General features: G+C 55.5%; 2 protein-coding genes and 1 non-coding gene across 5 annotated transcripts; all 3 read right to left on the reverse strand.

Annotated features, from left to right (window-relative positions):
- Positions 1-2,095: 2,095 nt before the first annotated feature.
- Positions 2,096-13,074, reverse strand: PTPN6 (protein tyrosine phosphatase non-receptor type 6). 3 transcript variants are annotated; one of them, XM_013063606.2, is made up of 16 exons: positions 12,856-13,068; positions 12,639-12,761; positions 12,188-12,382; positions 8,979-9,168; positions 8,703-8,819; positions 8,482-8,595; positions 8,236-8,332; positions 7,767-7,846; positions 7,447-7,596; positions 5,815-5,946; positions 5,538-5,692; positions 3,443-3,510; positions 3,185-3,336; positions 2,998-3,089; positions 2,503-2,623; positions 2,096-2,288 (listed from the first exon to the last, which is right to left on the reverse strand). In XM_013063606.2, the coding sequence occupies exons 1-15, from the start codon at positions 12,861-12,863 to the stop codon at positions 2,509-2,511; spliced, it is 1,788 nt and encodes a 595-aa protein (XP_012919060.1). In that variant the 5' UTR covers positions 12,864-13,068; the 3' UTR covers positions 2,096-2,288; positions 2,503-2,508. The 3 variants fall into 3 exon arrangements, 2 of the variants coding, with proteins under 2 accessions (XP_012919060.1, XP_012919061.1); XR_006604257.1 differs by lacking the exon at positions 2,998-3,089 and having other exon boundaries at positions 12,856-13,074; XM_013063607.2 differs by lacking the exons at positions 12,188-12,382; positions 12,639-12,761; positions 12,856-13,068 and adding an exon at positions 10,921-12,162.
- A 5,520-nt stretch (positions 13,075-18,594) lies between these two features.
- On the reverse strand, positions 18,595-20,423 carry CUNH12orf57 (chromosome unknown C12orf57 homolog). Its single transcript, XM_004766635.3, has 3 exons — positions 20,035-20,423; positions 19,581-19,757; positions 18,595-18,812 (listed from the first exon to the last, which is right to left on the reverse strand). The coding sequence occupies exons 1-3, from the start codon at positions 20,084-20,086 to the stop codon at positions 18,661-18,663; spliced, it is 381 nt and encodes a 126-aa protein (XP_004766692.1). The 5' UTR covers positions 20,087-20,423; the 3' UTR covers positions 18,595-18,660.
- On the reverse strand, positions 20,366-20,427 carry LOC123389676. The gene has a single exon (XR_006604306.1). It is a non-coding gene; the product is annotated as a U7 small nuclear RNA (small nuclear RNA).
- Positions 20,428-20,941: the final 514 nt, after the last annotated feature.

The raw sequence follows: 20,941 nt of genomic DNA on the forward strand, positions 1-20,941 counted from the left end.
TGAGGCCCACAGGTGATGCCCCACCCACCCCCAGGAGGCCAAGGGCTCCAGGGCCTATTGTGTGGCCCAATCCAAGCTCTCCTCTCCCCCTCTCACTCTGTCTCCTTTGTTTGCTTCCTTCTTAACACCGTCCATATTGTATCTGCGGCCCCATGGCCCGCTTCTGGGTCCATCTCCTAGCTCCACAGCGATGGGAACTGTCGTGCCCACACCATGCCCCCAGGACGGCTCCAGTGTCTGGGACACACTGGACACCTGGCGACACAGCACATGCCAAAGACCGTGAGGGAGGACTGTCCTTCGGCCTCTCCTGCTACAGGGACCCTCACAGGTTTCACGGGCCAATCAAGAGAAAGCCTCAGCCTCACCCTGGACACAGGACAGGGAGGAGGGGGCAAATATAAAACGGTCGGTCAGGAGCTCAAGGTGGAGGCGGCGGCTATGGAGAAGGGAGGAGCTAGACGCTCCACCGGGAGCCCCCAGGAACCTGCGGAAGGAGGGCGGGGGTGGCAGGAGCTAGGACTGCGCTTCCTGAGCGCTGAGATCTGGAAGTCAGGGCTGGAGGCTTGCACGTGTGTCCATTCAGGGGACCCCAGCTGTCGCTCCAGGAGCGTGTGCTCTGGAGGCAGACGGCCTCACTGCTCAACAGTTCTGTGCCTGCGAGCAAGTCATGGGTAGTCGATCTGTGCCTCAGTTTCCACCGCAGTGCAGTGGAAATCGCACAGGCACCTAGATTGAATGTGTAGTCTTTGAAACAGTGCCCCGACCCATGACAAGTCTGGAATGAGTTATCGTTGCTGGTTGCGACCTTCGTCCCTGACAAGGATTGCCCTGTCAGGAGCTTCCCGCTCCATTTTATTGTATAGATATGTGGGGTTTTTTAATTTTTATTTATTTATTTGACAGACAAAGATCACAGGCAGAGAGGCAGGCAGAGAGAGAGGGGGGAAGCAGGCTTCCCGCTGAGCAGAGAACCCAGGACCCTGGGATCAGGACCTGAGCCAAAGGCAGAGGCTTAACCCACTAAGCCACTCAGGTGCCCCAGATATGTTTTTTTTTTTTTTTTTTTTTTTTTTTTTTTAATGGAAGTACAGGGACGCCTGGGTGGCTCAGTTGGTTGGACCACTGCCTTCGGCTCAGGTCATGATCCTAGAGTCCCAGGATCGAGTCCCGCATCGGGCTCCCAGCTCCATGGGGAGTCTGCTTCTCCCTCTGACCTTCTCCTCGCTCATGCTCTCTCTCACTGTCTCTCTCTCAAATAAATAAATAAAATCTTAAAAAAAAAAAAATAGGGGCGCCTGGGTGGCTCAGTGGGTTAAGCCTCTGCCTTCGGCTCAGGTCATGGTCTTGGGGTCCTGGGATCGAGCCCTGCATCAGGCTCTCTGCCCAGCAGGGAGCCTGCTTTCTCCTCTCTCTGCCTGCCTCTCTGCCTACTTGTGATCTCTGTCCGTCAAATAAATAAATCTTTAAAAAAATAAAATAAAATAAAAAATAAATAAAATAAAATAAAATGGAAGTACAGTTGGCACAATATTACATCAGTTTTGGGTGTACAACATAGTGATCCCCACAAGTTGGGGCAGCAGGCTATGCTCCTAACAGGTGCAGCCACCACCTGTCACCACACAACTATTACCATACCATTGACTGTATTTCCTGCACTGTACCTTTTTTTTTTATAAGATTTTATTTATTTATTTGACAGACAGAGATTACAAGTAGGCAGAGAGGCAGTCAGAGAGAGGAGGAAGCAGGCTCCCTGCTGAGCAGAGAGCCCGATGCGGGGCTCAATCCCAAGACCCTGAGATCATAACCTGAGCAGAAGGCAGAGGCTTTAACCCACTGAGCCACCCACGTGCCCCTGCACTGTACTTTTGATCAGTCTCCACGTTGAAGGAGAGACTGAGGAGCCCAGCCCTTGGCCACACTCCTATGTTAAGCAGTGTCCAGAACAGGGTCTGACTGTGAAGGCTGAGCTTTAATGTGAAAATACACACACACACACACACACACACACAGGGCTCCCTGGTCACCTCCCTCTCTGTCCCCTTCTGAGCCCCTCCCATCCAAGCATTCAGAATTAGAGACCCCCACACACAGTAATCCTAAGGGCTTTATTTACAAGAGTAAAGGGCCCCAGCACCGCCTGAGGCCTTGCTGGGCTATATACACGTCAGCAAGAGGGAAGTAGGGACGCAGCCATTTAAATTACAATAGAATGGGGGCGGGCTCCTAGGTTCCGGCTGTGGCTTGGTCCATGGAGGCCTCTGCGGGGATCAGGCCTGAGGCTGCAGGGAGAAGGGAGTAAGAGGGTGCCTGGAACCCAGAAGGGGTACAAGAAGGGTCTGGAAAGGCTGGGAAAAGCAGGGTGAGGTAGTTGCCACCCCATCCCACCAGGGGAAAGCACTGGATCCAGGGAACACTGGGAGCAGGGCAGGCAGGAGCCCGAAGGTTGGGGGTTGGGGGAGTGGGGCGGGGAGGGAGTGGTGGTGGGGAGCGTACCCTGGCTCACTTCCTCTTAAGGGAACCCTTGCTCTTCTCCTTGTCTGCCGACCGCTGCTTCTTCACCTTCTCCTCCTTCTTGTTCTTACTGTGCAAGTTCTCATATACGTCCTCCTTGTGTCTGCAGGTGTGGTGGGCAAGTGTGTGAGGGCAGTTGGCACAGGTCAGGAGACAGGGCCGGTGCCCCAGCACCAGCAACCCCCTGTCTCCCCCCATTTCACAGATGAACAAACTGAAAGAGGAGAGCGGGTCACAGTCCTTTCACTAGACCAGAAGCTCCCTGCGGGGAGCGGCTGCATCTCCCACATTAGTAACACCACCGGTGCCCAGCACAGGCCCCACAGAGAGGGCACTCGGGGAAACACTTGCTCATACAGGTAGTAAGAGCCAAGCTGGAACTTGAACCCAGGCCTCCCTAACAGCGGCCCCTGTGGAAGGCCAGGCAGGGAGGAGGGACGGGCAGCTGCAGGGAGGTGGCAGGCAGGGGTCACTCACTTGGAGGAGGTGCGGGAGGCCTTGGCATGGGCATTCTTCATGGCTGGGGGGTAGGTGATGTTCCCGTACTCTGACTCCCGGCCCTTCTGGGACTGTGGGCAGAGGTGGGGTGGAAGGGCCGTGGTCCCAGCAGCATATGGCAAGACCCACAACCCCCCAGCGCCCTACCAGGCCCTGCTGCACCCACCTGCATGACCTCCAGCTTCTTCTTGGTAGTTTCAATGAACTGGGCGATGGCCACATAGATGAACTTGTACTGTGCCTCCGTCTGCACCATGCCCGAGCGCTGAGCCCGCACCATCTGGATGGTCTTCTGGATGTCAATGTCACAGTCCAACCCTGGGCAGGCGTGGCAGTTGGACCCCAGGCCCAGAAAGGGGTGGACACCGAGGGGCTGCTCACCCAGCCCCCTCCCCCACCTGCATCCCCCACAAGTCACCCTCACCCTTGGTGGAGATGCTCTCCATGAGCATGTCGATGACAATGATGGTGCCCGTGCGGCCAATGCCTGCGCTGGGGAGGGAAGGGGGCACCATCAGAGGCCCAGGCCATGCCTCCATGGGAAAGGGGAGCCCCAGCATTCAGCTCTGGCAGAAACGGAGGCTCCAGCGAGAGGAGGTGACATGTCCAGGGTCACCGGGCACGCTAGCCAGAGGTAGAAGTTAGCCAGCTTGTGCACCTGTGCTCAGCGCTTCAGCCCAGGGATCTGTAGGCGGGCCTGGCTCTCCAGTGCCCCCAGGCTGGATCCCACCCCCTCCCCCCATGCTGCTCCCCCTTTCTTTCTTCCCAGCACCTCACTCCCCTACTTCCTGCTTCACTTCCTCATTGCTGGCTGGGGGCTACTCCCTACTCTGGAAGATCTAGGACCCCCCCCCCAAGCCCCACCAGCATCCTGCCTGCCCCCCAGGCACTCTGGGCCTCCCCCAGCTCGCTCCCAAACCCTTGGCCTGAATGAGGCCTTCCCTGTCAAGCCCCCCTCCCCACCATTCAAAAGTTTTATTTAGAGCTTTTAAGAGGGTTTTGTTTCTTCAGACCCTGAGGACAGGGAAAGGGCAGCCTTCTAGGCTGTAGGGCACAAAGGGGGCTGGGGGGAGGAGATGGGGAGGTGTGGAGGCACTGTGAGGCATGAGGTTTCCCTTCTTTCCTCACCCTCTGCCACATCCTGGGGCACACAGGTCCCAGGAACCTCAGGATCTCTCAGAGACCCCAGTTCTGCCTCTTGGCAGAGCTGCCAGGCTCGTGGCCTGAGTCGCACTAATTTCAAACCCAGGTTGTCAAAAATAACCCCCCCTTACCCACTTCCTTCCTGTAACATCTAAATAAAGGCCATGGGGATTTCAAGAAGTAGTAGGGGAGTAGAAGGAGGGTCCTTCTTAATGATGGGCCTACCCCTGCAGAGTCCCTTAGATGACAGGCAGGGGGCACCCCCAGATTCAGCTCACCCAGCCCTGCCCTAGGACTAAAGTCACTGGTGGGAAGAAGGAAGATGCGTGAGGCCCTCAGCCTGGGGTCACTGGAGGGAGTGGGAAGGGAAGTAGATGAAACAGGCTCCTGTTTCCCCATTCCAGGCCTGGATGTGTTATTAAACCATCAATAGCTCCCATTTCTGGAGAGGTTACTGCATTCCAGACACAGGGACAGGGTTTCAGTGAATCCTCACAGCAAGCATAGGAGATCCTGAATTTACAGATGAGGAATCTGAGGGTCAGAGAAGTGAAGTAATTTGTCTGCGATCACACAGCCAGTGAGCAGAACAGCAGGAGTTTAAACCTACTGGTCTCTGTCCAGGAACCTGCACCCGCAGGGTCCCATCGACCCAGACCAGGCCACATGGGTAGGCCCATCTCCAGGACTCTAACCCTCAGAACTGAGGGGGCCCCCCACTCTTCCGTGATGGCCACCCCCACCACCTAGCAGGAACAAGGGCTCCTGATCAAGAACTTGATGGAGCTAGTAATACAGCTGCCCCTCTGGGAAAACATCTCCCATCCCTGCACCACCCTGGAGACCGAGCTAGACTCCCTAGCTGGGAAGGCAGAAAGAGAGAAGAAGGCTAAGCACCCTCAGGGCTACAGATTCGGAGAAAGAAAACGTAAGGAGCCACACTGACCCCAGATGGAAGGTGCCAGGGCCAAGAAGAAATACAGGCTGAGTAAGCCCGTGTGAGAAAGCGGGAGCCACCGGAACCTAGGTCTGTTGTGAGCACCCGCGCAGACTCTCCCACGGGCTGGCTGGCAAGTCACCGGGGTGTTTGCTCATCTGTATTCCGGAAGGTTGCAGGAGGTGGCCCATGCAGTTAAGTCTCTACAGAAGCCACCCGCTCCCCACCCCAGGCAGAGGCTCCATCAGCAACGTTGCTACAAGCTAAGTTTCTGCCTTGGATCTGGAGCCATCCAGAAGCCCGGAGGCGGCTGGGATCAGGCCGAGCACTGAGTGCATGAACGGGAAATGATCGTTTACCAGAGCACATGGCCCTCAGTCCCCAGTATTTCCCAGCCAGCGACTCTTTTGATTACTACTGCTAACCTCATTATTCTCACCTGCAGTGTACAATGATGGGTCCTGCGTGAGGCAGACTTTCCTGCCGCTGGTTGATCTGGTCCAGGAAGCTGAGGACACCCCCAGGCTCACTGGGGACCCCATGGTCAGGCCAGCTCAGGTACTGGTAGTGCCAGATCTCTCGAACCAGGTCCCCCTGGGCAGAGCGCATGGGGCCAGTGCCCTCTGTTCCCACATGTCGCCCCATCCCCCACCCCAGCGGGCAAGAGCAGATCCAAGGAGGGGGTCCTGGGGAGCAGGGAGCTGGAAGACACTCACATTCTCCAGCGGGGAGACATGTAAGGTCCGGAGCTTGTACTCCGCTGTGTCGTGTTCCCTGCAGTTGGTGACCACGTAGGGTCCGTAGACACGCTGTGTGCCCACCTCTGGCCAGTATGGGACACACTTGTTCTGCAAAGGGAGAGTGGAGGTGAGGATGTTCAGGGGCCTGTTCCAGGCCCTTTTCAAGGTCCTGTGTCCCCAGTGCTGGCCCAATCAGCTGGATGAATGGATGAACTGGCCTGGAATCCGAGGTGGATCCGGTCCTGGCTTAGTCACTAACAGGTGGTGAGACCTGACAAAGCCCTTGACCCTACAGTTCTCTCAGTAAACACCGGCTGGTGCAGCCCAGCCCACAACAAAGAGGAAGACGCAGCTTATGCCCCTGGGCCTCCACCATCCACAGAGAGACAGGTGAACAGGGGAAACAGACCCCCTGGGGAGCACGGCAGAAAGGGAGAGACTAATTCTCCCTCTAGATTATGGTGGAAATCAGAGGTGGCTTCACAGAGGAGGGAGCATTTGAGCCTGGGGTTCAAAAACAAGGAGTCTGTTAGGCAGAGATAGTGCAGAGAGAGGAAGTCCTTTCCTAGCAGAAAGTGCACTCTTGCGAAGGCGTGGGAACCTGAGGCAGGTGGTTGCAGGGAAGCCACCAGGCCTGGAAGGCCTGCTCTTAGAGTGGGACTGGATCCTGAAGACAACTGGGAGCCACAGGAAGATTCTCAGAGAAGGCACAACCTGACATAGTGTGTGTGCTCTGAGGGGGACCCCTCTGACTCCAGGGGAGATGTGCTGTCAATGGGGGCAGCCTATAGGGAGGGAGTCCAGGCTGGGCAGCGGGGTGAGGATGAGGGGCAGACTCCAGAGACTTAGGAGGCAGAGAGAGGACAGGAGGGCTGTTGCTAGGATGGGGACAGGTGGGAAGGGGCATGTTGCTTGAGACACTTTAAGGAAGAAAGCCCATTTAAAACCTGGGTCTGAAGGTGCCTGGGCAGCTCAGTCTGTTGAGCATTTGACTTTGGCTCGGGTCATGATCTCAGGATCCTGGGATCCAGCCTGGCATTGCATCAGGTTTGGAGCTGAGCGGTGAGTCTGCTCTTCCCTCTGCCCCTCCCCCTGACCCCACTCACATGCTTTCTCTCTGTGTCAAATAAATAAAATCTCTAAAACAATTTTTTTAAGGTTTTATTTATTCATTTGAGAGAGAGAGAGAGAGAGCATGAGCGCGAGAAGGGGAAGAGCAGAGGGGGAGGGAGAAACAGGTTCACCCCTGAGCAGGGAGGTAGATGCAGGGCTGATCCCAGGACCCCAGCAGCATGACCTGAGCCAAAGGCAGATGCTTAACTGACTGAACTGCCCAGGTGCCCCTAAATAAAATCTTTTAAAAAATAATTGGAAAAATAAAACCTGGGTCTGGTGGTCAGGAGAGCCCCAGGTTGGAAGCAGGGATCTGGGAGACAGTGTGTACCCAAAATGGTCTCTATGCCTCAGTTTCCCAACAAGGGCTGGACCTTGCCCTCTGAGGTTCCCTTCTGCCCTGGCACCTGGATTCTCTTTGATTTCATGGTGATGGGTGTTACACCCCGGGAAGGAGGGCTGTGGGAGTCAGGGGCACACGGGACTCGGCCTTACCCGGCCCTTCTCCACCTCTCGCGTGGTCATGACGATGACGCGGGTGTTCTCCTGCCATACCATCTGCCAGAAGTCATTGACCGTGGCCTCCAGGCAGCCCTGGCTGGCAATGTAGGTCTTAGTGTTCTCGTCGGGGCCTAGCAGCTGGTTCTGGAAGCAAGTGTAGAGAGCTGCACCCCAGGCCTGTGGGCCCCCGCATCCCCCCCCCCTCACCACCTAACGTGTCGGCTGTGCCTACGTGACTATGGATCCAGTGCCCCTGTGAATGGGGAATCCCCAGGGCCCAGGCTCTCCTCCCTCGACGAGCAGGTACCACCAACCTTGACATAGTTGGCATTGATGTAGTCGGACCCAGGGATGTTACTGTCACGTCCCTGCAGGATCACTCGGCTGTGGTCAACTGGGAGTGGGCGGGGAGGAAACGAGATGGGCCTGGGTCAGCCAGGCACTCACCAGCCTCTGGGGCAGACCCTTCCTAAGCTCACAGGCCAGTCTTGTCTCTGAGGCCAGGAGGCTGTCAGAGCACTGTGGGCAGCTGGGGAGTTGGGGGGCAGGGAGGAAGGTTTCAGAGGAAGGAGGATGGTGGACGTGGGGTATGGGGAGGCTCCACTGCATGGGGCAGAGGCTTTCTGGAAGAGGGGAGGCTGGGTGAGGAGGTGGACCCTCCTCGAGCTGGGGATAGAGACTGTATGAGATGAGGGGAGGTTGGCTCAGGGAAGGGGAGTCTCCTGAGTGACACTGCCTGGGAAGCGGGAGGGATGGAGGCTGCCCTGGGGTTAGGGTACTCACACGGGAGAATGTTCTTATAACGGTTCTTGCTCTTGTTCTCTGGCCTCTGACCTTCCAGCCGCTGGTGCAAGTTCTTTACCTCCTGCTTCTGCAGACTCTGAGGGGCGAGAGGAAGAAGTAAAGTGCTGGCCCCTGGAGGGACATCCACGCCCAGAGGGAAGGTGGGCCAGACCAGTGTAAGGGGTGGGGAGAGAAGGGATGGGGTCTGGACCCCACACCAGTCACTCTGATGGCCCCACCATGCACCTCAAACTCTTCCCAGAAGCCAGCTTTGGCTGTGTCCTCCGACTCCTGCTTCTTGTTGAGTTCCAGGACCCGATTCTCAATGTCTGCGGCATTCACCCGAGTGGCATAGTATGGCTGGGCAGGGAGGGGGCAAGAAGTCAGCAACTCGAGATCCCAAAAGCTTCTGGGTCTGCAGGATCACTCAGGAAGGGGAAGGAGACATCCAGGCCCGCCCCTCTCACCTGCCGCAGGTAGACAAAGGCCCCCGAGGCCTCCTCGATCCCTGTCTTCTTGAAATGCTCCACCAGGTCTGTGAGACTGTCGAAGGTCTCTGAACCACCCACAGTGTACCGTCCACCCTGAGGGATGCCAAGTCAGGCCATTCCGCAGGATCTGAGTCTCCCTCCCTGGACCCCAGCCTTGGACTGAAGCCCAGGCTGACCCACGCCACCACCCCTGCTTTGGGGTATAGACAGGAGCCCTGGCAGGAGGCCCTATCAAAAGCTTGGCTGCCTTACCTCACACATGACCTTGATATGAGTGACTCTGAGTGGGGAGCCTGGGCCAGCCTTGGGCTGGTCGCTGAGCACGGATAGCACAAAATCTCCAGGCTGGCTGAGACTCTCACGCACAAGAAATGTCCAGGGCTCCCCCTTGGCCTGCAGCAGTGCCTCTGCCTGCCCCCCAGACATGTGACCATGGTACCACCTAGAGAAGGCAACATAGGGGAAGGGACATCTAAGCCCAGGGGCAGACGCTGAGCAGAGATGTTCACAGAGAGGGACAGGGCCAGGCACTGTGCTAGATGCTTTCAAATCCACCACGATTGGGGCGCCTGGGTGGCTCAGTGGGTTAAGCCGCTGCCTTTGGCTCAGGTCATGATCTCAGGGTCCTGGGATCAAGTCCTACATTGGGCTCTCTGCTCAGCAGGGAGCCTGCTTCCTCCTCTCTCTCTCTCTATGCCTGCCTCTCTGCCTACTTGTGATCTCTCTCTGTCAAATAAATAAATAAAATCTTTAAAAAAAAAAATCCACCACGATATTTTTTTTTAAATATCTTTTTAGGGGCACCTGGCTGGCTCAGTGGGTTAAAGCCTCTGCCTTCGGCTCAGGTCATGATCCCAGGGTCCTGGGATCGAGCCCCACATCGGGCTCCAGAGAGCCTGCTTCCTCCTCTCTCTGCCTGCCTCTCTGCCTACTTGTAATCTCTGTCTGTCAAATAAATAAATAAAATCTTTAAAAAAAAAAAAAAAATATATATATATATATATATATATCTTTTTAAAGTCATCTCTGCACCCACTGTGGGGCTCAAACTTACAACCCCGAGATCAAGAGTGGCATGCTCCTCCAAATGAGCCAGCCAGGTGCCCCTCAGATCCACCACGGTGTTTAGGTCCATTGCTCTCACGAAAATCCTGAGAGGTAGGTACCATCCCATTGTACAGATGAGGAACCTGAAGCTTATTGATCACACTGGCCCAAGGCCCTGAGCTGATAGGGAAGCCTTGGGAGTTCTAACCAGGCCTACCTCTGAGAGCATAAGACAGAGGCAGAAAGGCAGGCTATACCCAGAAGAACTGTAGGGGAGAAACCAAGGAAGGGTCTCAGGAAAGTCAGGACTGCACTAGGAAAAGAGGAGGGAGACCAAGAGAAATACAGAGGCCAAACCACAAAGAGCAATGGAGATGGGAGTCACGAGGGAGTCACAATGGGGACAACTCCCCCTGGGTACCAAGGAAGACAGACAACCCTGGGGGTGGGGGGGGTGGGAAACAGTGGGGGGGGGGGGTTTCTGGGGTAGCCCAGAGATGGAGATGAGGCTGGGGCTCGGAGGGGCTCAGAAGGGCAGAAAGCAGAACTAGGACCTTTCCCCGAAGCACACCCCCTTCCCAGGAGGAAACTGTAGCCCCACAATGCCCAGCCCCACAGGAAACCACGTGATGGAAAAAACACAAAACTCCTTCTGGGGAGAGAGTGAGAAGTGAGGGTGTGAGGTTTCCTCAACCCAGGGACCAGGGGAGGGGGCATTTTCCAACCGCAGGGATGGGGGGAGGTGAGAGGGGCCAGTCTGTCTGGCCCCAGCTCACTCTTGCCCTGTCCAGAAGCAGCACCTGGTGGGTAGGGGAGGTCACCCCATCCCACCACTCAGGGAAGACCAGAGCTCCCCCCACCCCCACCCCGCAATGGGGAGGGGGCTGACCCTGGTCTCCCTGGGCCAGGATGAGGAAGTTTCCATGCAAATATCAGGCTGACCACAAGCAGAGAGCTAGCCATTGGCAAGACAAATGCAAATTCCCTCTGAGGAGGAGGGGCAGCTACTCGGGCAAGGAACACAAAGGGAGGTATGGAGAAAGCCTCCCACACAAAATCCCAGGGTCAGGGGTGAGCCGGGCACCCTGGCATCCTGGCCTGGGGAACCAAAAGGGCCTCTCAGAGTCAGCTAAGCCTTCGCCGCTACCTCAGTCCTTCCCTCTCCCGCAGCCGCCGCCAGCTCTGTCCTTCTCCTGCTTCTCTGGGCCTCAGGCTCCCACTGGGCCGTGGGGGGTCTGCCCAGCTTCTCCTTCCCTCTTCAGCTCCATCCATTCCTGCTCCTCCTCTAGGGCCTCCATCAACCCACCCTGTAGCAGGGCAGATGCTGACTTTGGGCAAAGAGGAAGAGAGGACGCGAAGAGTTTAAGAGGGCCTGGGCGGCAAACCCCCATGAGTGTGGCAGGCCGAGCAGAGGAAAAGGGCCAGAGGGAGAGGGGCCACCACCAAGAAGGGCCACCATGAACAAAGTCACCCATGCTTGGGCCTCACTCCTCAAAGAGGTGGCTCCAAAGGGAATGGATCCATGGCTTTAGGCTGGCTTGGAGAGTGGCGTCCAGTGGCCACGAGGCCCTTACCTCAGCCTCACCCAATTCCAACTTTTAACCAGTGACTGGAACAAAGATGTGGGTTGAGCGGCGTGCCTCTCAGATAGACTGAAACCTGGCAGAGCCCAGGGTCACAATCATGACAACAATCAACACACACATACAGAATAAGGCAAGTTGCCTTGGCCCCAGGAAGGTGAAAAACAATGGCCCTGGAATTATTCGGCTGCCCTTCACTTTGACGGAGCTGTCTTTGGGACACAGCGGCTAAAAGAAGCCACCATGTGATCCCAAGGGTTCGGGTCCCCCACCCCCACCCATGCTATAGGGAGACCATACGTGCTGCGGCCTGCCCAGTCCCGGGGACCATGTCTTTGGAGAGGGACAGGAGGGAGGAGGGCAACGCCTTCAGTATTACCCGGTGCCCAGGTACCAGGCCCCTTGCACGCGCAAACCTGTCACACAGTTTTCCACAGCTCCGTGTTCTGGTCAAGGGACTGGTCAAGCCCCATGGAGCCCCCACAAGCAGACCCATCATCACCGCGCTGCTCAGACAAGACATTAAATGTCCTCCTGTGCAGATTCAGCTCCAAGGAAGGAAGAAGAGCTTTCTAACAACAGAGCTGGCCTACTACCAGATGCAGCCACTAGGCCTCTGCATCCCCAGGAGGGCCTGGGACACCAGCCAACTGGGACCCTGAAGAAGGGCAAGGCCATGGCCCCTGCTTTCTCGGGGGGTTGAGGGAAAGGGGTGGCAGGTCCGTCCCCTGAGACACGGGCCTGGGATCACGTGGAAGAAAGGGGCCTGCAGAGCTCTGGGAAGGCAGTGGGGCAGCCCTAGCAGTGGGAGTGGGCCAGCAAGTCCCTCACCTCTCGCTGGTAGGGTCGGAGCAGTTCAGCGGGTACTTGAGGTGGATGATGGTGCCGTCTCGGTCCTGCAGGACGCCCTGCTGCTGGGTGTAGTACTCCACGAGCTCTGTCAGCGTCGCGAACTTCTCCCCTCCATACAAATCATAGAAATCGCCCGAGTTCTGGATCCGAATATGGGTCACCTGATCCCCCACCCTGCGGGGCACCGGGTGGTAAGGCCAGTAGGTGCAAGAGTAGAGGTGGGGACATAGGGGCGATGGGCTGGGGCGCACGCGCGCACACACACACACACACACACACACACACAGAGGGAAGGGATGGGCACAGACAGACACAGTGGTGGGGGACACATCAGTGCTAGAGTGGGGGCCCAGGGGAGCAGGCACTGCCACAAGGGAACCAGGAATGAGGTGCCGAAACACTTGCCCAGGCTGGCATGGAGGGCCCTTACCTGACGGAGAGGGAGAAGTCCCCCTGGTTCTTGCGACTAGGCCGAGCCAGGAAGCTCCCGTGGACCCCACGGCCCTTCAACAGGGTCTCGGCATCCAGCCCGCTGAGGTCTCGGTGAAACCACCTGCAGGCCCCCGGGGAGCAGTGAAGAGATGGCCCTTCTGGCCGCAGGACGCCCCTGCCTCCTGTGTCCCATCCCGTGGGTCCCAGGACCTTACCTCACCATCCTGGGGGTGCAGGGGAGTGAGGTGAGCAGGGCAGTCCCGGCAGGCCGAACACTCTGGGGCTTGGCTAATGGCTCAGTGCGCTTGGCTTGGAGCGCCCAGGCTACCTCACAGTCCTGGCCTCCTGTCCTGGTGCTGGGGCTGCCACTCCACAGCCTGGGGGCAGCCAGCAGGGCGGGGACAGGAAGGGGCGCGGCCGACCCCTTGGGGAACTCACTGTACTTCTCGTTTTAGAGCAGAGCAGAAGAGACTGCAAAGCAGGGTGGCAGTGGGGGGTGGGGATGGGGCCCACTTCCCACACATCTGCCATCGGATTCGGGAGCATAGCACTCCCAAGCGTGACGACACACGGAATACGGACACAAATGTGCCTTGCGCCCTACTGGCGAAGGCCATGCTTCATAAATGTGAACCCACACGGTCACACGCCATCTCTTCTTCCCCCACCCTGGTCCACACTCCACACTCACGATGACAGTGACAGTGACAAGTCTCATTTCATGGAGTCTCACTCCATGCCAGGCACTGTGCTATGATGTCACTGACGTGCCTTAGCCGATTTATTCCTCATAAGAGCTCTGCGAAGCTGGTGCCTCTCTCCCTTCTACAGACAAGGAACCTGATGCTCAGAGAATGTAGGGAACTTGCCCAGGGCTGGCCATTTGGTACGTGGCAGCGCTGGGATGTCACCCACACACTGGTTCGCAAAGCCAGTGACTTTAGCTACTGTGTGCTGGCCCTGGGGGCTTCCAAAAACAGAGGCTGGGAGCTCAGGGCCACTGGGGGTTGCAGGGAAGGGGAGACTTTCTTTCTTTCTTTCTTTCTTTCTTTCTTTCTTTCTTTCTTTCTTTCTTTCAAGATTTTATTTATTTATTTGACAGAGATTACAAGTAGAGAGGCAGGCAGAGAGGGGGGGGAAGCAGGCTCCCCGCCGAGCAGAGAGCCCAATGCAGGGCTCGATCCCAGGACCCTGGGATCATGACCTGAGCTGAAGGCAGAGGCTTTAACCCACTAAGCCACCCAGGCGCCCCAAGGGGAGACTTTCTAACAGCCAAAGCCAAGTAGGTGCTTACAAACCATACAAAGGTGCTCTCACCTCCCACGACACAGATATCTGGGGAGCCGCTGGGACAGAGGGACGGACAAAATGACCGCCGCACAGCTGTCAGACTCACACCTTTTCTACTTCTTGTCCCAAGTCTTTGTCACACCGTGCCCTAGCCAGGCAGTGGAGCCAAGGAGCAGAACTCGAGGGGATGCAGCTCTAGGGAAGCAGGCAGGGAGTAGAGCCGCCAGCCCCCTCGGTGCTGTCCACCCTGTGCCTGAGCCATAGGCTCTCCTCCAGGGGCCTGCTCCGAATCAGCCAGAGCTCAGGACTCTGACTAGGGGCCTGTCCCCTGGGGGCTAGGGACTAAGGTCCCTGCCTGTGGCTCATATTCTCGGGGCTGGTTGACCTTGAGAGCCCTACACACCAGAAGCTTGTGATGTTCCCCATGTGTAATTCCACATACAAACACAAACACTACCAAACCAAAACAAGAGAAAAGCAACCCGACCAAGGATACACAGAAAGCTCGAATTGATGGCATCCCTCCCCCAGGTGGCTGGGGGAGAGATCTGGGAGTGACATTTACTTCTCCCTTATACCTGTTTTATGTTTTCTGTTTTTTAAGATTTTATTTATTTATTTGTCAGAAAGAGAGAACACGAGCATGGGGAGTGGCAGAGGGAGAGGGGAAGCAGGCTCTCCGCTGAGCAGGGAGCCCGATTCAGGACTCGGTCCCAGGACCCTGGGATTATGACCTGAGGTGAAGGCAGACACTTAACTGACCCACCCAGGCATCCCTCTACCTGTTTTTTTTTTTTTTATTTTTTTACTTTTTATTTATTTGACAGAGAGAGAGACCACAAGTAGGCAGAGAGGAGGAAGCAAGCTCTCTGCCAAGCAGAGAGCCCAATGCAGGGCTCGATCCCAGGACCCTGAGATCACGACCTGAACCGAAGGCAGAAGCTTAACCCACTGAGCCACCCAGGCGCCCCCTATTCTTTTTTTAAATTGAAGTAGAGTTGACACACAACATGACATTAGTTTCAGGTGTTATAACATAGTGATTTAACAAGTCTATGTGGTATGCCACACCTCACCATGGCACAATTACCACCTGTCACCATCAACATTATTACAATACCACTGGCAAGGGGCGCCTGGGTGGCTCAGTCAGTTAAGTATCTGCCTTCACCTCAGGTCATGATCCCAGGGTCCTGGGATAGAGCCCCAAAGTGGGCTCCCTGCTCAGCGGGGATCCTGCTTCTCCCGCTCCCCCTTCCCCCTGCTCATGCTCTCATTCTTTGTCTCTCTCAAATAAATAAAAAATATATATATAAATAAATAGACAAATAAATAATCTTTTTAATTTTTTTTTTTTAAATACCACTATCTTCCCTACACCATGCCTTTCATCCCCATGGTTCATTCACTCCATAGCCGGACATCTCTACCTCCTACTCGCCTTCACCCATTTTGCCCCTCTCCCACCCACCTCCCCTCTGGCAAACCATCAGTTTATTCTCTGTGTTTATGGATCTGTTTCTGACTTTTGTTCGTATAGTAACCCCTCAATCCATCACTGTTGTCAAAAATTGCAAGATCTGGGGCGCCTGGGTGGCTCAGTGGGTGGCTCAGTGGGTTAAGCCGCTGCCTTCGGCTTGGGTCATGATCTCAGCGTCCTGGGATCGAGCCCTGCATCGGGCTCTCTGCTCAGCAGGGAGCCTGCTTCCTCCTCTCTCTCTGCCTGCCTCTACCTGCCTGTAATCTCTGCCTGTCAAATAAATAAATAAAATCTTTAAAAAAAAATTGCAAGATCTTATTCTTTTTACAGCTGAGTAATATTCCATTGTATATGTACCCCACACCTTCCTTACTTATTCATCTGTCAATGGACACTTAGGTTGCTTCCTTATCTTGGCTACTGTAAATAATGCTGCAATGAGATAGGGGTGACTATATCTTTTTGAATTACCGTTTCCATTTTCTTCGGGTAAATACCCAGTAGCGGAATTTCTAGATCACCTGGTATTTGTACTTGTAATTCTCTGAGGAAGCTCCATACTAGTTTCCACAGTGGCTGGGCCAGCTGATATTCCCACCAGCACCTTTCTTTACATCCTCACCAACACTTGTTATTTCTCATCTCTCTGATTCTAACCATCCTGACAAACGGGAGGTGCTATCTCAGGGGGTCTGATTTGCATTTCCCTGAGGATAAGCGATGTTGAGCATCTGTGTCTGTTGGCCATGCGGATGTCTTCCTTCCCCCATTTCCCTTTTTGAAAGTTGTCGCATGGGTATGTATTTCTTTTAATGAAAACAAAGAAATTGCCTGGGAGATGGCAATTTGTAGGAAACAGCTGGGGTGCTGGGAACGCTGGTTGGTGTGTGCACAGGTGGATGAGACTTGATGTTCATCAGGCCGTATGTTTAATTCAGGTTAAGCCCTCACGGTAAGCATTCATGCACATTATGTATGCTATTACCTCAATAAAAAATAAGGCAAAATAATAACCGAGTGTTAAAGCTCAACTAAAGTCTCTGTTTCCTATGATGACTACTTTATTACTTTTTCAAATATCAAACATCAGTTCTCCACACACACACACCCCCAGAAATGGATTCTCCCCTCCCTCTTCCTTCTGGTACCTGGGAAGCTTGGTCTGTCTATTGGATGACTTAACCCTGACTACCCTTTCCATCTTGGATTTTGAGTCCCACTGAAAGACCACGAATTCCCTCCCAGAGCTATAGGGGCAGAAAGAGGAGCTACATAGGGAGATCCACCCCAGGGTTCCACAGCCTGGCCCCTCCCTTTGGGAGTTCAAAGGCTGACACAACACCAGAGTGCAGAGTACACATCCAATAAACAAGCTCATCAATGGCCATGCACAGGCGAGATCAGCTTCCGGTCCTGCACACGCACACCCTGCTCGTCATACACAGATGAGTACACACGCATCTGCATACACAGGCCTACTACACACACCTCACCATCCACATCCATCTACACGTGTCCCTGGCCCAGGGCAGACACCCACACACGGACACACCATCCTGCCCGCACATGCCGTTTCAGGTCTCTGCCTCCCTCTCCCCTGCTTTCTCTTTGCACCCTGTCCTTGGTCCCGTGTGCCCACAGCAGGGCCTCTGCCCATGGGCACCACATGGCTGGCTCTGCCTCATCATCCAGCTCTTGGCGCTCCTGTCCCCTCCTCCGGAAAGCCCTCCTGGATCCCTCCAGTTAACAATGCCATTGGCACCCCCAGACACTTGCTGGCACCTGAAGCCGTCTCGTTTCCTGCATGACACTTCTGAAAATCTGAAATTAGTCCTATTTATTGGGTTCTCTGTGTCGTCTGGACACTGGAATGAAGTGTCCACTGGAATGAAGGGTCCATGCCTCCCACTGGAATGAAGCTTTCTGAGAGCAAGGACCATGTCTGTCTTCTTCGCTAAATTATTGTCAGCACCTTACTAAGTACCTGATCTATAGGGGATGCGCGATAGCGTCTGTTGCATGGATGATGCATGGGAGGGGGAAGGGAAGAGACCCTGAAAGAAAGTGGAGCAAACCCCAGATATCAGGAAATTCCGTGGGAAGCGGGGAGTTTTCTCCGATTTGCCTTTCAGACAGGGTATGTTTCAGGTGATGTGCACTACCCAGGGGTTGGGGTAAGCAGACAGCAGAAGCGGGGGACCAGGGGGACCAGAGAGTGAAGGGAGACAAGCAAGGGAGAGAGAAGAAAGATGCGTCTGTCACAGGGAAGGTGCTAGAGACAAGGAGGAGGAAGCAGAGGGGTATGAGACTGGAGCTCCTTACATCTTGAGGCAGGGACAGGAAGAAAACCCAGGCCAGGTACGCAGCAGGTCACGCTCATGGTCCCACACCTGCCAGCGGGGAGCATACACCCTGTACCTCTCTCCCAAACTAATAGGAGACTGTGGCACCCGGGGGGGACGGGACTTACCCACGGGACAGCATCTCCCCAGATGAACAGGGGAGTCACAGGCAGAGGGCCACGAGGGGTAGGGCCGAGTATGGGCGCAGCTGTGCACAGCAGCCCAAACAGGTGAGGAGGAATAGAGGGAGCTCAGCAACTTCCTCCTCAATGAAGCCTGCCAAGCCAATGACACCACAGCAGCAGGCCCCTGGTTTAATGATCCCTGGAGAAGGGACAGGTAGGAGGGGCTGGCCTCAGACTGCCCACAGCCGCAGGCCTCTCCCCCCAGTCCCACTGGATCATCCAGGGCCAGCCTGTCCTCACCCCTACCCCTGGGAGGGGAGGAGTCACCTGGAGCTCCACCTGGAGCTCGAGTTGACAGAGCCACTGGAAGGAGGGGGAGTGAGGTGGGGGCAAAGACCAGGAAGTAACCCCAGCCAAGGGAGCACCGACCAATGGGGGAGCCTCCCAGCTCCCAGAAGCTAAGGGGCTTCCAAAACAGCCCAGGAGGCCCCTCTCCTCAAAGGAGGTGGCACCTGTGCAGGCTCACCACACAACCCCCCACTTTCCTCCAAGGTTTTGAGGGGCATGTCCTTCCTCCCATCTTGTCCTGGGCAGGGTCGTTCCCAGCAGGAGCTTATGAAGGATCAGGGCAGGGAGCTGAAGCAGCCTAGAATGGCAGAGGGAACCTGGGGCCAGGAGGTGGGGGTTGTCAGGGTCACAAAAGACTGACACGGAGGCTAAGTCACAGGCACGTTTATTATCCTCTGGAACATGAAGGTCTTCCCCGAGTGGGAGGGCCGACCCTCAGGAGGCAGCCACACTGCCACCAGAAGCAGGACCGTGGGGAGGCAATGTCATGGGGGGCAGGAACAGTGCCTTCAGCTTGCCGGACAAGCTAGCAATCTCAGGATCCTGGGCTTCGTAAGACTTGACCAAGCGGGCAAACTTTAGGACACCTGCAAGGGGAAGTGGAGCATCAAGCCACGCCCTCAGGGGACAGGTATGCCCAGACGTGGGGGGCGGGCAGCTCGAGCATGAGTCACTGGCTCTTACCCCTCTGGTCAGGTAGCTGTCAACAAAACAAGGCACAAGCAGGCCTCTGTCCTGGGTAGTCTGGATCCACCATTTCCTGGTCTAGACCAGGCAAAACAGTGAATGAAATACCCCTAAACACCCTGCCTCTCATGATCAGGTGAACCGTTCTGGCAATTTACTCACAAGAACCCGTGGTATGAACATGCATAAGGCCCCAAGTCTATAACCTGAACACAGGAGGGCCTTGGGTCAGCCGGGCTGAATCAATCAGCAACCCTGGGGAACACCATGATCTCATCAAGGAAACTGACCAGCCAGCCCTCCAACAGAGACAGCTAAAATCCCCTGGAGGGGTTGCAGAAGCATACTGCCATGCAGACACCCCACTAGAACTCATCAGAAGAGGGGTCGGCTCCAGCTCTGCTGTGACCTCGAGCACTTAGTTTACTACTAGAGTCTGTTTCCTCATCCTAAAGTGGGATAACAATATAATTACTGCTAAGTACAAAAAGCACTTAGGACTTCACCTGGCACAAGTTCAGAACAGACCCGCGGCTCCTATGGCCAATACTGTTCATCGGATTGTGGCTGCCTCCGTGTGGCGAGGCAAGGGAGGACGGCTCAGGGACCCAGTGGGATCCAGCGCCCTCTCTCGGACCCACGCCACCACCAACCCTCGTCCGACCCACCTTCCCCGTCGCAGCTGAAGCCATAGGCCTTGATAACCTCCTGCTGAATCTGCGTGGCCACGGGCAGCACGAATTGCAGCATTTTGCCCATGTCGTTGCACGCGTTGTCCCGAGCCTCGTCCATGCGCACGGCGTTCTCCGGGGCCGAGAACGCCTGGATTACCTCCGCCAGGACCACTGCACCGCAGACGCATCCCCGGGTAGGAGTCGAAGCACGGCCGGCGGGCCCAGGCCGAGAACGCAGGGAAGAGGGCAGGAAATTAGTGGACTAAAGCCAGAGTAACCCGCTAAACTCGACCCAGATTCCCTCGCTCTAGGACCCCTCCTGCGGGAGAGAGGGTGGAACCCTGTGCCCCCATTTCCCGGCGGTGCAACCACACCCTTCGCTCTGTCCCCTCCACCCGCACCCTTCCCCAGCAGGAAGCCCACGCGGTGGCCAGAATATGCTTCTCACCCTTGGCTTGCTCGGCGCTCAGGGCCGCGGGTGGGGCCGAGGCGGACGCCATAGGGTAACAAAAGCTGCACGTGCAGCGAAACCAAGGAAATGCTCAGGAGAAACGAGATGCCTCTTAAGAGTAGCTCTCAAAACCGATGGAAGGGAAGCAGCATCAGCTGCAGCCGGAAGCCGAGGAAGCCGGGGGGCGTAGCGCAGCACGCCACAAACACCTAATTGCTTTCGAAAAGAGAGCATCACTTAGGACGCATACCACCGAACATTCGAAAGTGATGGAACAAATAAACCCACTAGAACTAAAAAAGATCTATTGTTATAAACGCCGTATAGGGAGGGTCTTCCGGTTAAAACCGGAAAACCTGCTAGACAAATTCTAAAAGAGCTGTAACACTACAGGAAGTAGCCTGGAGAGAACATGGGGTATCCAGGAACGCCACTATTGGTGAGGGTGAGCTCAGAGTGACCTTTTCTAATTCCTATTGCTATATAAGCGACGGAGGACGTTACAACTTTCAAAAGAAAAAACGGGGGGGAAGGGAGCTCATTTATATTACCCATTTCTAGAGTTTGGGAACATTGGATTGGTGTTTATGCAAATGAGATCGAAGCTGATTGGCTAGGACGGCTGGCCACACCCCCTTCAGTTTTTGAGAACGTAGTGATTCGCAGCGACGAACGCTGAAAGCTAAGGCGGCTCTTGTGCTCTCCTAAAATGGCCTTGTGACGCTAAGTGCGCGCACCAGCGTGGCGCCTTCCAATTCTTTTCTAGGCATTTGAAATGGTCGCCCGCTCCCTCCTCAAACCATGGGGTACTTAGGACTCCGGAGTTCTAATCACTTTAACCCAATGAAAATACGGCCCTGCACCTCCAATTCATGACCCTTTCTCAATCTATTCGAAAAAAAGA

Source organism: Mustela putorius, unplaced genomic scaffold, assembly GCF_011764305.1.
Source record: "Mustela putorius furo isolate JIRA1106 unplaced genomic scaffold, ASM1176430v1.1 tig00003988_pilon_pilon_pilon, whole genome shotgun sequence".
In the NCBI taxonomy this organism is placed as follows: domain Eukaryota; kingdom Metazoa; phylum Chordata; class Mammalia; order Carnivora; family Mustelidae; genus Mustela; species Mustela putorius.